At 37.5% G+C, this 11914-nt stretch overlaps 1 protein-coding gene across 1 annotated transcript; it reads right to left on the bottom strand.

Moving 5' to 3' along the window:
• Positions 1-1093: 1093 nt before the first annotated feature.
• LOC113034368 (T-box transcription factor TBX2-A-like) lies at positions 1094-7247 on the bottom strand. Its single transcript, XM_026188855.1, has 7 exons — positions 6730-7247; positions 6383-6650; positions 5980-6126; positions 5808-5884; positions 4731-4837; positions 3845-4290; positions 1094-2264 (listed from the first exon to the last, which is right to left on the bottom strand). Exons 1-7 carry the CDS (start codon positions 7059-7061, stop codon positions 1959-1961), a joined length of 1683 nt encoding a protein of 560 aa, XP_026044640.1. The 5' UTR covers positions 7062-7247; the 3' UTR covers positions 1094-1958.
• Positions 7248-11914: the final 4667 nt, after the last annotated feature.

Here is an 11914-nt window from a genome sequence, read left to right as displayed (position 1 = left end):
ATCAAGTCTATTTTGTAAATCTTGGTGATATAGTGTTTTAACATGGAGGACTATTTGTGCAGAAAGACCTGGGTGAACACTGTGGGTAAATAACCCTTGGCTTCCTTTCTCTGTGACCTCAGTAAACACTTCCTTCAGAACTTTAGAGGCTAGTTTCATATTCTATTGAATAAAAAAAAAAAAAAAAAAAAAAAAAGCAGTTCACATTATAAATTATGGTCATTATTAGAGTAAGAAACATGGATTACCCAGGGCATGCTCCTGGGCTAATGACTGGTCGATTACAAGTTGTGAGCATCAAGAAGTTCTGCATGTCTTTATAGAGTCATTAAATCATTACTCATGTAATACATCGCACAGCATATCATTTCAATCATGATCTAAGATGTTATTTATTAACTAATTTACATTTTACATTTCCACAACAAGAATACTAGATGCAAGGACAGTCAAGCTTCAATATTTTAATCAGTATTTAAGAACATGTAAATGAGCTGTGTCAAAGCCAACAAAGTTGGTTAGCAAAGTACGTAGATTTTACCACCATACAGTATACTGCACATATAAAATGGGCAAAATCAAAATATCTTCAAAGAACTTCTAAATACTGAAGAACTCATCTCTGAATCCCCAGTTTCAGAGGCACTCATCAGAATGAATTGGGTCCTATGGAGCTGTAGTCCAAAATAAAGTAAATTTTATGAAAATTGTAATGTTTTCAATAGATGAGGTTGAAAGACGAGTTAGGCTTCCATTTTTTATTTTTAATCGTACTAAAATATATGTATACGAAACATTAAAAAAAAAAAAAACAAAAAAAAAACTTAAACCTCAACACCAACTACCATTTTGATTTCAGGTATGAAACAAGCACCACCAAGGATCACCATCATTCACTACAACCAACTGTTTCTCATACGTACATGGAAGTTTGTTGTGATTTGAGGACTCTAGACAAGTGGAAGACAAAAGAAGTAGTGGCAGGTCTAAAAGAAGTAATGTCACTAAGATTCATCTACTGTTCTCTGAAACTTCATCAGATGTGATCCGAGTGGAAGGGTGGCTGTCAAAAAATGTACTCTTAAGGAAAAGAAACAGGGAGAAAGGGCTGAGGTGTGCCAAATTAAACAAAAACAAACTAGACTAAAAATCAGCATCCAACGGTCTCACGGAGTGAGGAATCCAAATTTGGAATTTTTGGTTCATCATTTGTCAGTATGTAGAAAACATAATGACAGAGGTACAACAGTGAGTGTTTACAGCTATCTGTAAAACACAGTGGGGTCTCAGTTTCAGCCTGTGGTGCAGGGGACCATGTTAAAATTGATGGAACACAGAAAAGAGGGTTCAGATTATCATCCGCCATGCACAACCAATTGGAGAGGGTCTAATTGGCTAACCACTTTGTTTTTCAGCATGACAGGGATCCCAAACACACTGTAGATGCAGTAAAAGGCTCAAGTCTTTTAGACAGTGTGGTACGCTTACATTTGGGGTGAGCAAGAGGTGAGACAGAGAATACAGATCTGCGCCGAGTGGTTATCAGATTCTGATTACAAATGCAAAACAAATGTATTTAGATTTATGTTCTTTGGAGGGGAAAACTAACAAATGGAGACAGCCCCCATTGTTTCAGACATTGTGTTGATGTATTTTACTTTCGTTATTTGGCAAAACCTCATTCACAAAGCAACATGAACCTGCATTAAGGAGGCATTAGATAAGCATATAATGCATCAGACAGCAGAGTTTCTATAAAAACACACCCTAGAATATTGTAGGGTGTATTTTGTTGTAATGAAAAGTCTTTGTTACCTGTTCATCAAAGCTGCTAATGACTTGTGAGATACACAACCATTCCTTATGAGTTTAAAAGAGCACCAAATAAGGAATTTAGAAGGTTATGGAAACAACCTCAACAACCACATGCAGGGACACTAATAAGCAGCAGAACTCCCTCACAGGTCAGTAGACTCCCACTGTTCTTTACTTATCCTGGCTCCAGTCACTTCCTGCTCTGTCTTTTCCTCCATCTTAGGCCATGTAAGCCAATCGGGGGTGAGATATTTGAAACTGCCACTTGCTGCAGGAACAAATGAAAATATTGCCGGAGAGGAGAAGTAATCCCGACTGCGGATGCTTGGACAGCCTCTGAAATCCAATCCGGACTGCCCTTGTGGGTTGAGGTAGTGGGCCGATGTTGCTAAGAAGCTGGAATTAGGATAAAACAGAAATCCTCCAAAGTGTGAAAGGCTCATCAGGTCCTGATAACAAGAATAAGATAGATAGAAAAGATTATCCGAGGATCATGGACAGCAACAGCCCAGGTCAAGAGTGGTTTTCAGTCCAGAAAGACTGAAAAAAACCTACAACACACATAATGCTCTAGAAGTGTAAATACATTACATGAGTATTTATTGTATTGTGTATTATTTTTAAAAACCTAAAAGTACAGTAGATCAAGTAATAATAGGAATGGCTTTCATTTTAGTGTTAATTAAAAAAAAAATTCAAAGAATTCCTACTTGTACTTGTCTACTCATTTTTCCAGGGGTACTTAAATGCAGGTAATTCTGCAACTATAGCTATTCAGTTATATAGAGTATCTATATAGACGCATTTTTTAAAAATAGAAAACTCTGCAAATCCCTTTGGAAACTGTTTGAAATACTAAACTAAACTAAGGCATATCCACAGCCTCTGGAAACTTAAAAAGTAGTTCAAACAATATGAAGTTAAGTCAAAAAAAATACAGATGAAGACAATTTTCTCAGTTATCTATAGCATGAGTTAAAAATAAAACATGAGGGTACTTACAGAATGTAAAAAGCAGACACATTCTTCATTAAACTTGCAAGTAATTATGCTGTAATTTCTTTAAAATAATCCTTTTGATTTGTAGAAAAATATAATTTTTTATTATTTAAAATTATGAACAACATCCATCCATCCATTCTCTTCTACCCATCCTTTTCAGGGTTGCAGGGTGAGGGAGGGGGTGGGATGTCTAGTTATGCACAACTATGAGACATTTTAATAAAAAATGTACAACTTTGAAAATAAAATCTGACATCCTACTTTTCTGCTCTTCACTACATTAATTAATGGGCTATATTTACTTAAATTAGGATAACCAATGAGACCACAGTGAGGTAACACACTAGTTGACAGTGAATTATCCTTTCCAACCTTTAAGGTTCCTGTGCAGACAAACCAGCTATATATGTTGTTAAAACATAACCAGTGCTTTGTCCTTTGTGTTTCTTTTAGTATTAAATGTGGAGTGTGCCAGTCTGTACATGTATGACCGGTCAGAAAGACTCTTCAAAAAGTTGCAGTCACATGAGGGTCAAAGCGCCTCTCCCCAGCCTTTGGAAATACATTCTTTGGAAATGCTGACTGCATTTTTTTAACAGATATAAGACTTGTTGTGCATTCTGGGTAGTAAGCACCTTAAAAACATGACCAATGGAAAATGCACTAAGTTTTGCTATAAAAAACACTATTTGTGCTTCATGTGTCTGTTCATATTTACTCTGTAGTTGAATTAAAGTAAAAAAGATAAGTAAATAAAGTATAAGTTAACAGTTAAAATAGGCTAAATCTGCACTTTTTACAACAATTAAATGCTACCTACAGTAGTATGCATAATAAGTATTAAAACACACCATTCTTTAAGTTTGATTACTAATAATACTTCCTATGCTCTAAGTCTCATCATGTGAGCCTTAATGCCTCACTTTGACAGGCACTTAAAGGCTATGGGTGCCCTAATGGATTTTTTTAAGGTTATGCAGAAGTCATTGGATATAGCTTTCAAATTGTGTTTTGTGTTGCTATGTACCTGTGCCATTGCATGTTGTTGATTAATAGGAAGAGGAGTCAGTGCTGGACTCAATCCACATGGCACTACTCTGTCCACGTTGGCACAGCTGTGCCAGGTGTTCAGCCGAGATGAGTGGAAAAGGCCATTTGAAACACTGGGATCCCACAGATATCTGTTTAATTCTGGAGAATAAGCACAGCTGTATGCAAAACCGGTGGAGACATCAGACAGTTGTTCCATCCTTGCATCTTGTTTCTGGCAGCGATTTGCTTGGTCAGTTGTTAGGCTGCTGACATGACTTTGTCCGAGGTCCACATCTTTGTGGATCCTGGCTGTAGTCTGCATGGTTGCTTCTGTGATGGAAACCTTTGGCTCTGGTTCTTTTTCCTGGTGTGTTTCACACATCTCTTCTCCAGGAAACTCTTCAGAATTTGTGTCCTTATCACTGTCACTCTCGTGGGGATCTTGCAAAACCAAAATAAACAAGAAACAAGACATATTCATACTTGTTCAAACAACAAAAATTCAACAAAATTCCATTGTATGGAATAATGTCAGATCACTGTCTTAACACAGCCTATAAATATTGAATACAGGTTAAAAAATATATATATAGGTCACTCATATACAAAGTTAGTTTAGCAAAGATACTTCAAGTTAAAATATGTTTAACTTTAAGTGTACTTATTTTTTTTAATCTTCTATTAAGTGTATATATAACTGAGCCAATCATATCGTATTAACAAAATTAAAATACCACGAAAACTGTGAAAAGTCAACGGTAATCATGGTCATCACGTTTTTAAACCCTTTTCTTAGTTCTGTAAGCTTTTGTGTTTTTTATAGCATAGGGGTTGCACTGACATTATGAATACTGCGCAGGTGAAGTGGTGAATTCGCTCACCTGAAGACTTGGAATTGTGTGAATGCTGTGGAGAGTCTTTTACAGGTTCATGTTTCACGTCAGTCAGCTGTGTCTCTTTAGAGCTGTGGGATGAGTGTTGTAGTTTCCTGATATAACCAAGAATAACACAATAAGAAGAAAAAGGTCACCCGTATCATTGCTGAGTAATAGTGACTTGTGGCAGTTTTGTTCAAACTGACATTACTTTGGTGTTCAGTCGTAAAAAAACGGAACTTCCGCAGTTTTGTTTTGTTTTTAACTCAGAAGCTCAGAAACAGATTTTATGTGTGAAATTTGGCGTCCTAGAGTAAAAGAGACATTCTGTAAAGCAAAGCATGCAAAGACACATTTGACCTTTTTTAATGGGAAGCTAAAATTTATAGTAATATTCCGTAAACAAGATTAGTGGCTTACTGGGAAAAAATGTTCTTCTAAAGCAACAATTTTTTATTTTTATTTTTTTACAAATACTGATGGCTGCAGTTACCAAATTGAGGCCAAAGTGTCTGTGTTTTTTCAAGAAATGTGGGGATGTTAGCACTGAGTTTATAATTATACTCTGTGATTACTTCATGAGGTTTTAGATGCACATTTGACTCCTCTAGCAGTAAAAAGAATTGTCACAGCTACCTGGATTCAGATTTCTTTTAGTAGAGAACACTCTGAAATTGAATTTCCAGTTGAGAAATTAAAACTGCACAAACAAAATAGGATAAATAACACATAAAAAATACACTTGAGGAAATTTTGTTTAGGTTTTGTTTTGTATTTTCCTAGATGTCTCTAGGAAAGAATGAAAAAAAGTGTCCATAATGCTATAAGTAAAATTAATTGATGACTTTGTTTATTGTTTTAACTTTGTTTGAGAAAAAACAGTTATATAAGCACATGTTATCATGTTATTGGCGTGATGTTTCATTTTTTAATATCATTGTTATCACCAATACATATAATTTTCATTTACTCCTTTTTGTACTTCTACACAACCACAACAAGGTACTGCAGGGTTTGGTTTCATATAGAAACAAACATGTACATAGTATTTTCTTTTTTTGTAACTTATAAGAAATAACTTGCCTCTTCTCTCTCCTTCCATTGCCAGTATCTCGGAATCCCTTGGCGAAAGGATTGTTGTCTATTTTCAGCTGTGTGATCTAATATTTGATACAAAAGAAACATTTCTTTATGATTGCAGACTCAAAGTCTTCACCTTCCTTTCCACTTTGTTCTAGGGAAGAGAATTCCTTACCTTGTCATTCTGGTAAGCTGTAACTGCGATGAATTCAGTCTCAGAGAACACATATGTCCTAAAAGTGCAGTAAGGCAGCGTTAGGATGTCGTGTGCCTTTACTATATGAAACCTGGGCTGGTACTTGTGCATCGAGTTGAGAATTGTCTGCAAATGAAAAGAATTAGAAAAACTCAAAATTGGAAGCATAGTGCATAGCAAAAATAAAAGGAAAGCGTTAGTAACACTTAAGTGAAAAGAATTTCCCAGCACCCCCAAGCTACTTTACGCATTGAGCGAATTTACTGGATTTCTGTGTTATTGCTCACTAAAAGACCATAAACAGCACGTCTTGATGCGCTCTTTGACAGCATGGTGGTTGTTCAAAGCCACCTTTAAAACAAGGTGTTAGGTGAAAACTTACAAATCCATGCTTGTCTGATATGTTGTTGGTTAGTTTCAGCTTGAGGAAGTTGACCACTTTGGACATCCACTGCTCTCCCGTAGCCGGACTGTCCGGGTGGATGTACATGCGTTTGGGCATCTCGGGGTCCGCCTTGCCAGCCACCATCCAGCGTGAGTTATGGAATTTATATCTACAGTCATCAGCTGCCACGATGTCCATGAGGAGAATATATTTGGCTTTTCTGTCCATCCCCGTGCACCTGGCCCTGAGCGGCGGAAACATACGTCTGCGAGGAGAAGAGACCGTGACAGGAAGCACGCATTCATCAACACCTTTCCATTCATGCGTAAATGTTAGAAAATTACCTCCCAGATTTTGTAATGACCATTTCTGTTCCGCATTTGTGGAACTGTCTCCAAAGCTCACTGGCTTCTAAATAAAGTTTGGGCTCATCTTCTGCTGTTTCCTCGATTTCCACAAGTTCACGAGGCCGAGAAAATAGCGCAGAGCTCTCCGGCGTAGATGTGCGAAGGATCGGATCTACACTGGAATCCAGGCTTCGGTTTGGCGGTCCTCCCGTGGATGCAATTGGGAACAAAGTGAATCCGGACAGGAGAGTCGCGCAGGGAGCCGGATCTCCTCCTGGAAAAGTTTGAGGCACCGCTGCTGAGACGCACAGCTCAGAGAAAGTGCGCATGGTTTCCAAAGAGAAACTTTATTAGGAAGACCTTACAATTTTATACAAAATAAAAACAGTTGCACATTAAAAAAAAAGTCAGCAAAGCGTGTTAGAGCAAACAGCTGTTATACTTGTTTATCAGCCGAAGGTCCACTACTCTCTAATGCCTCCCAGCTTGTGTCGAAGCCGATTTGCTTATTGACACGTTTGAACTCCTTGTGACACTCGGCAGTGGGTGGGGTTTATTTATGTGGAGAAAAGTGCTGTCCTATGTTGAGTGAAATTCAACTTTATTAATCACAAAACAAAACAGCACATTACACACGAACAACACTGAGATATACAAATAACCAAGACTTGGCTCACTTTAAAATTATTATTATTATTATTTTTAAGTTGCCATTTATAATACAGCACCAATATGCAACATCGCCATAAATATGAAATTATTCAAAGTGTCACTAAAAATTACTTTTTTTTCCTAAATAATTATTTTCCTATTTTATACTATTTTCTTATTTTAACACAAATACGGCTGTGACACAGGAGGAAAAAACTATTTAAGACACTAAAATGAGTGTATTTATTTGTGATTTACAGTTACCTTAATCACGTTATCATTTCTATAAAATTATATTTAAATCATAGCATTTTCCCGTATTAGGGTTAACTTGTAGAATTCAGAGGTTAAAAAGGGGGATTAAGAGGTTAAGAACCCAACAATGGATCTGTGAGATCGCATCTTCTGTAAAAGATCATTTATGAGAAGTAGCATACAAACACACAAAAAATGTATAAAACCTTGATTTACAAGAGAACTCTTTTGTTCCATTCTGTGTTTGAATTGGGACAGGTTTTGTACTTGAGGGTGTGATTTGTCCATAGACTGTATAAAACTGGTTTCTGGACTTCAAAATGGAAGTCCAGAAACCAGTTTTATACAACATTTGGTCAAATTTGGACCAGGAGGTGGAGTGCTATTAGATATCGGCTAATTATATGGGTACAGCACACACACACACACACACACACACACACACACACACACACACACACACACACACACACACAGAGAGAGAGAGATGAACAGCAACACATGATATAACGATATATTACAATGTGCTGTCTATTAAGCACACCCATTATTCATACACTTGGACATGCACTCCTAGTAAGATTGGCAGCTATACTAAATGTTTTCCACTTCAAGGCACAAGAAAACTGTCAAAACGTCTGATTTTATAAAGTTGGTTACGTTTGCTACAGATTAATTAATTAAGTGCATTTGATTATCAGCTCCTGGTTGATACATATGGAATACATGCATTTAGTTTTTCACTGCTTTTGCATTTTGCTAATTTTTCTGTTAAATACATAATAACAAAGTATAATTTGTTTATCTGAGGACCTGATAAGGACCAGATTATGTTTGATTATGTTTTCATATATAAAAAAACTTCATCATTGAATTCATATAGTGTAAACAGCCAAATAAAACACAACAACTGAACTTATCAAAACTGTTGCACAAACTTCTTGAAAAAACTGTACTGCGCAGCAGGCCATATTATTTTCAGGTATTCCAATAAAATGCTCCAAAAGGCACCAACAACACAAACCCAGTGGAGAGGTCCAGTTCACTGACCCTGATTAGTGGAGGTGAGGCCTAGCAGACCCGCTACCAGCTACAATTGCCTGTATCTGGACACCTGTCAATCAAAGAGGCTTTTGAGGCTCTCCTTTTTTTCTTTTGTCTTTGGTACTTCCATATTGGTTTCATTTGTCAGCTCCATGATTTGTCCATTCAGCCTTTTTGTTTTTTTACATTGTAGTGTAAAATCCATCTACTAATTAGAAGGTTGGTTGTTCAATCCTCGTCTGCTCCAGTCTGCATGCCAAATATCTGTACGAGATACTAACCCCAAGTTCGTCTCCAGTGCATCCATTGGAGTATGAATGTGTAGGAATGTTAGACTGAAGCACGTACGGAGAAAGCATAGAAAAAAAGCGCTTGTGTGAATGTGTGTGAATGGGTGACTGAGGTAAGTTGTGTAAAGCGCTTTTAGTGCTCAGATAGTGTAGAAAAGTGTTAAAAGAACCAGTCCATTTACCATTTAGAGTGATAAGCCTAAAAAGCCTGCATCTACTCATCTATGCTTTCTTCAAGTTTTCTGCTGCTTCATGCGCTGTTTCATTTAGTTTTTTTTTATAGCTCAGGAGAAATTGGAAACACATCCTTACAGTGGTGCCCTATATTGACACCGCAGACAGTGAGCTACTTGATCAGAAAGGCAAGTACCTCAGACATGCCATAGAGGTTATCAGTGGAAGTTTCTTCAACAGGTCTGGGAGCATGAAGGACTGCATAATATCTTTGTAGGTGCCAGTGAATGCACAGTCCTGACAGTGAACCCTGAAGGTGAAAAGGTGTTGGGAGAGGAGCTCTCTAGATGGCATCATAAATGCCTTTTGATAAAGCAAACACTGACTGACAACATGGCTTCTAGTCTTCAAAAAGGAAATATTCCAGATGCTCAATGGTGCTCAAAACACTAAAACACTGAAGTGTTTCTAAGAAGAAAAAAGTCAACACTTTTATCATTGCTGTGTGTGTTGTTGTGTCTTATAGTGGGCCTAGGTGTCTGAAATAAACTGTTTTAGCTCTCGTCCCTTTGAGCCAACAGAAGGTTTAAACCACAGTATAAAAGATGGGCATAGCTTCTGGGTCTGAACAATGAAGGCAGCATGGAAGTGCCTTTAACCTGCATTCTTTTTGATGTCTACCAAGAGGACGATAACTGTGGTTGCAAAAGACTTCCAGCCCTATAAAAGTCTATGGGAAAACAGCCCCCTGGTCTGACCTTAGTAAACTCTTCTCTAATGGGTTTATGGGCTCACTCACTCATTTCAGGTCAAATTGTATAAATTATAAAGTCCATTTTGTATAACACAGTCTGTCTTAGATCCTGCATTTAGGTTTGCATAGAGGTATACTCAATATTGTTGGCCGACTCAAGGACCCTAACCTCCACTCCCCACCTCCTATAAACACTGTAACAAACACCATAGCAGCACCACTAGTGAAATCTGTGTAACAAACAAACCTTCTGTCTTCCCACATCATTGCCGTGCCTTGTGGTTTCATTTGCTCCACTGATGTGGTCTCTCTGTACAGTGCTGCATGGGGACAGTGTGGGAGGATTCGGCTCTGTGGAGAAGCAGCCAGTGATTTTCCCGGCTGGATTAGACTCTAGATTTGGTTACAGACTTTTTATTGCTCAATGGTCCATGACACTGCAGGGAAAACTTTGTGTGAGTGAGGGCGGCAGGTTCGGGATACAGTTGTACCACACGTGTGTACAACACAGGAGGGGCTGGACAGCATGTCAGCATGAGGAGATAGCATTGAGTATGAAGTCACATAACATAGTTGTGTGTGAAATTTTACTGTATGTAGTCCTAATACAAATAACAACAACAGAAACATTATTAAAACCAAAGTTCTTGAAAATGAAAATGTCCTTTACTAGAAGTCCAGTTAGTCCAGGGTAAGGGGATTTTAAGAAGTATGTCCAGCTGACAGAGACATTATATCTTTGATGTCAGAACCTGCAAGACATCCAAGACAAGGCAGCAAGAAAAGGCCACCAGCTGACCATTATTCAGTGATGAAATGCTTGCTGGGGGCATTTTTTCCATTTTTAAGTCAAATATATAACTTAGTTTTAGGCCACTATGTTTCTACAAATTAATAACAAACTATTTGACAATGTACAACTGGTGCTATCAAAGACTGTGGCTAATTCAGACCGCTGAGAGTAACATTATGTTTGCAAAAGCCCTCAGCAGTTACTGTAGCCTACTAATACATTAGCATTAACTTGCAGCTGACTAGATGTAGAACAGGATTGCCAACTGTCCCGCTATTTTGCTCAATTTACGGGACATCCCATATAATGAGCAAAATTAGTTCGCCCCTTATTCTACCTTAAATGTCCCGAATATTGACCATTACCTATGATGTCCCCAACAGATGGCACTCTTACAAATACCAAATTAGATTTGACCACAGCTGTATCAGAGGAGAGCTTGTGTCCAGTCACCACCATCGCTGACGGCCCATCACACACACCAAATGTGAGGAGTAATATGTGATTTGTAAAAATGTGGTGGCATTTTGTCTGTGTAGCATAATAAAGTTTTGTTTGAATATTTTTTGCTTATTTCTCAAAGGAAATGGCCATGTGATTTCGGTTATCAGTTATTTTGTTTTTCTTTAATGTTTTGATGAGGTATTGATTAAACTAAATAACATTTTACTGCATTTTTATTATATTTACACAATTCCCAGCTGGCTGTGCATTGTTGCAAAAAATTACAACTGTACAACTGTAAAAAATTTTGCTAGCATTTCGTCTCATATTTACATCTCTGAACTGTTTTGTGCAATTCTAATGGTTTTTAAAAAGGTGGTCAAGAAAACACAGCCAGTGCAGAATTATTGAAATACAGCTGGCAATATGGCAAAGTCCAACTGGAGCTTCACAGAACTGCATGATGGTTTTGGGCTGAACTTAAATGAAAAGAGTTAATCTGCACTGTTTCATATAGTAGTGTCATCTAGCTGCTCCACCGCACTGTTGAACAATCATTTTAGGTGATGCACCACAGAAATAATAAGATAGATGCACTTAACCAATATCTATGTCAGTATTGCATAGGTCCAGATGGGCTCAAAATTTGATGTTTTGTAACACTAACATATGCACTTTGTATCATTTTAAACTGAAAACCATTCATATAAATGTTTCAGTGGAAACTTTTACCTCTCTAGGTGTATGATCATTGGGGCATTTTCAAATTGTAACAGA

Source organism: Astatotilapia calliptera, chromosome 12, assembly GCF_900246225.1.
Source record: "Astatotilapia calliptera chromosome 12, fAstCal1.2, whole genome shotgun sequence".
Taxonomy (NCBI): Eukaryota; Metazoa; Chordata; class Actinopteri; order Cichliformes; family Cichlidae; genus Astatotilapia; species Astatotilapia calliptera.
This window is presented reverse-complemented; position numbering and strand designations above follow the sequence as displayed.

Excerpts from the sequence above, each read along its gene's own strand:
- LOC113034368 (XM_026188855.1), bottom strand. The coding sequence starts at position 7,061 with ATGCGCACTTTCTCTGAGCTGTGCGTCTCAGCAGCGGTGCCTCAAACT. Across the intron at positions 5,885-5,979 it reads CAGCTTACCAGAATGACAAG|ATCACACAGCTGAAAATAGA; the intron begins GTAAGGAATTCT and ends ATCAAATATTAG. Across the intron at positions 4,291-4,730 it reads ACACAATTCCAAGTCTTCAG|ATCCCCACGAGAGTGACAGT; the intron begins GTGAGCGAATTC and ends TGGTTTTGCAAG.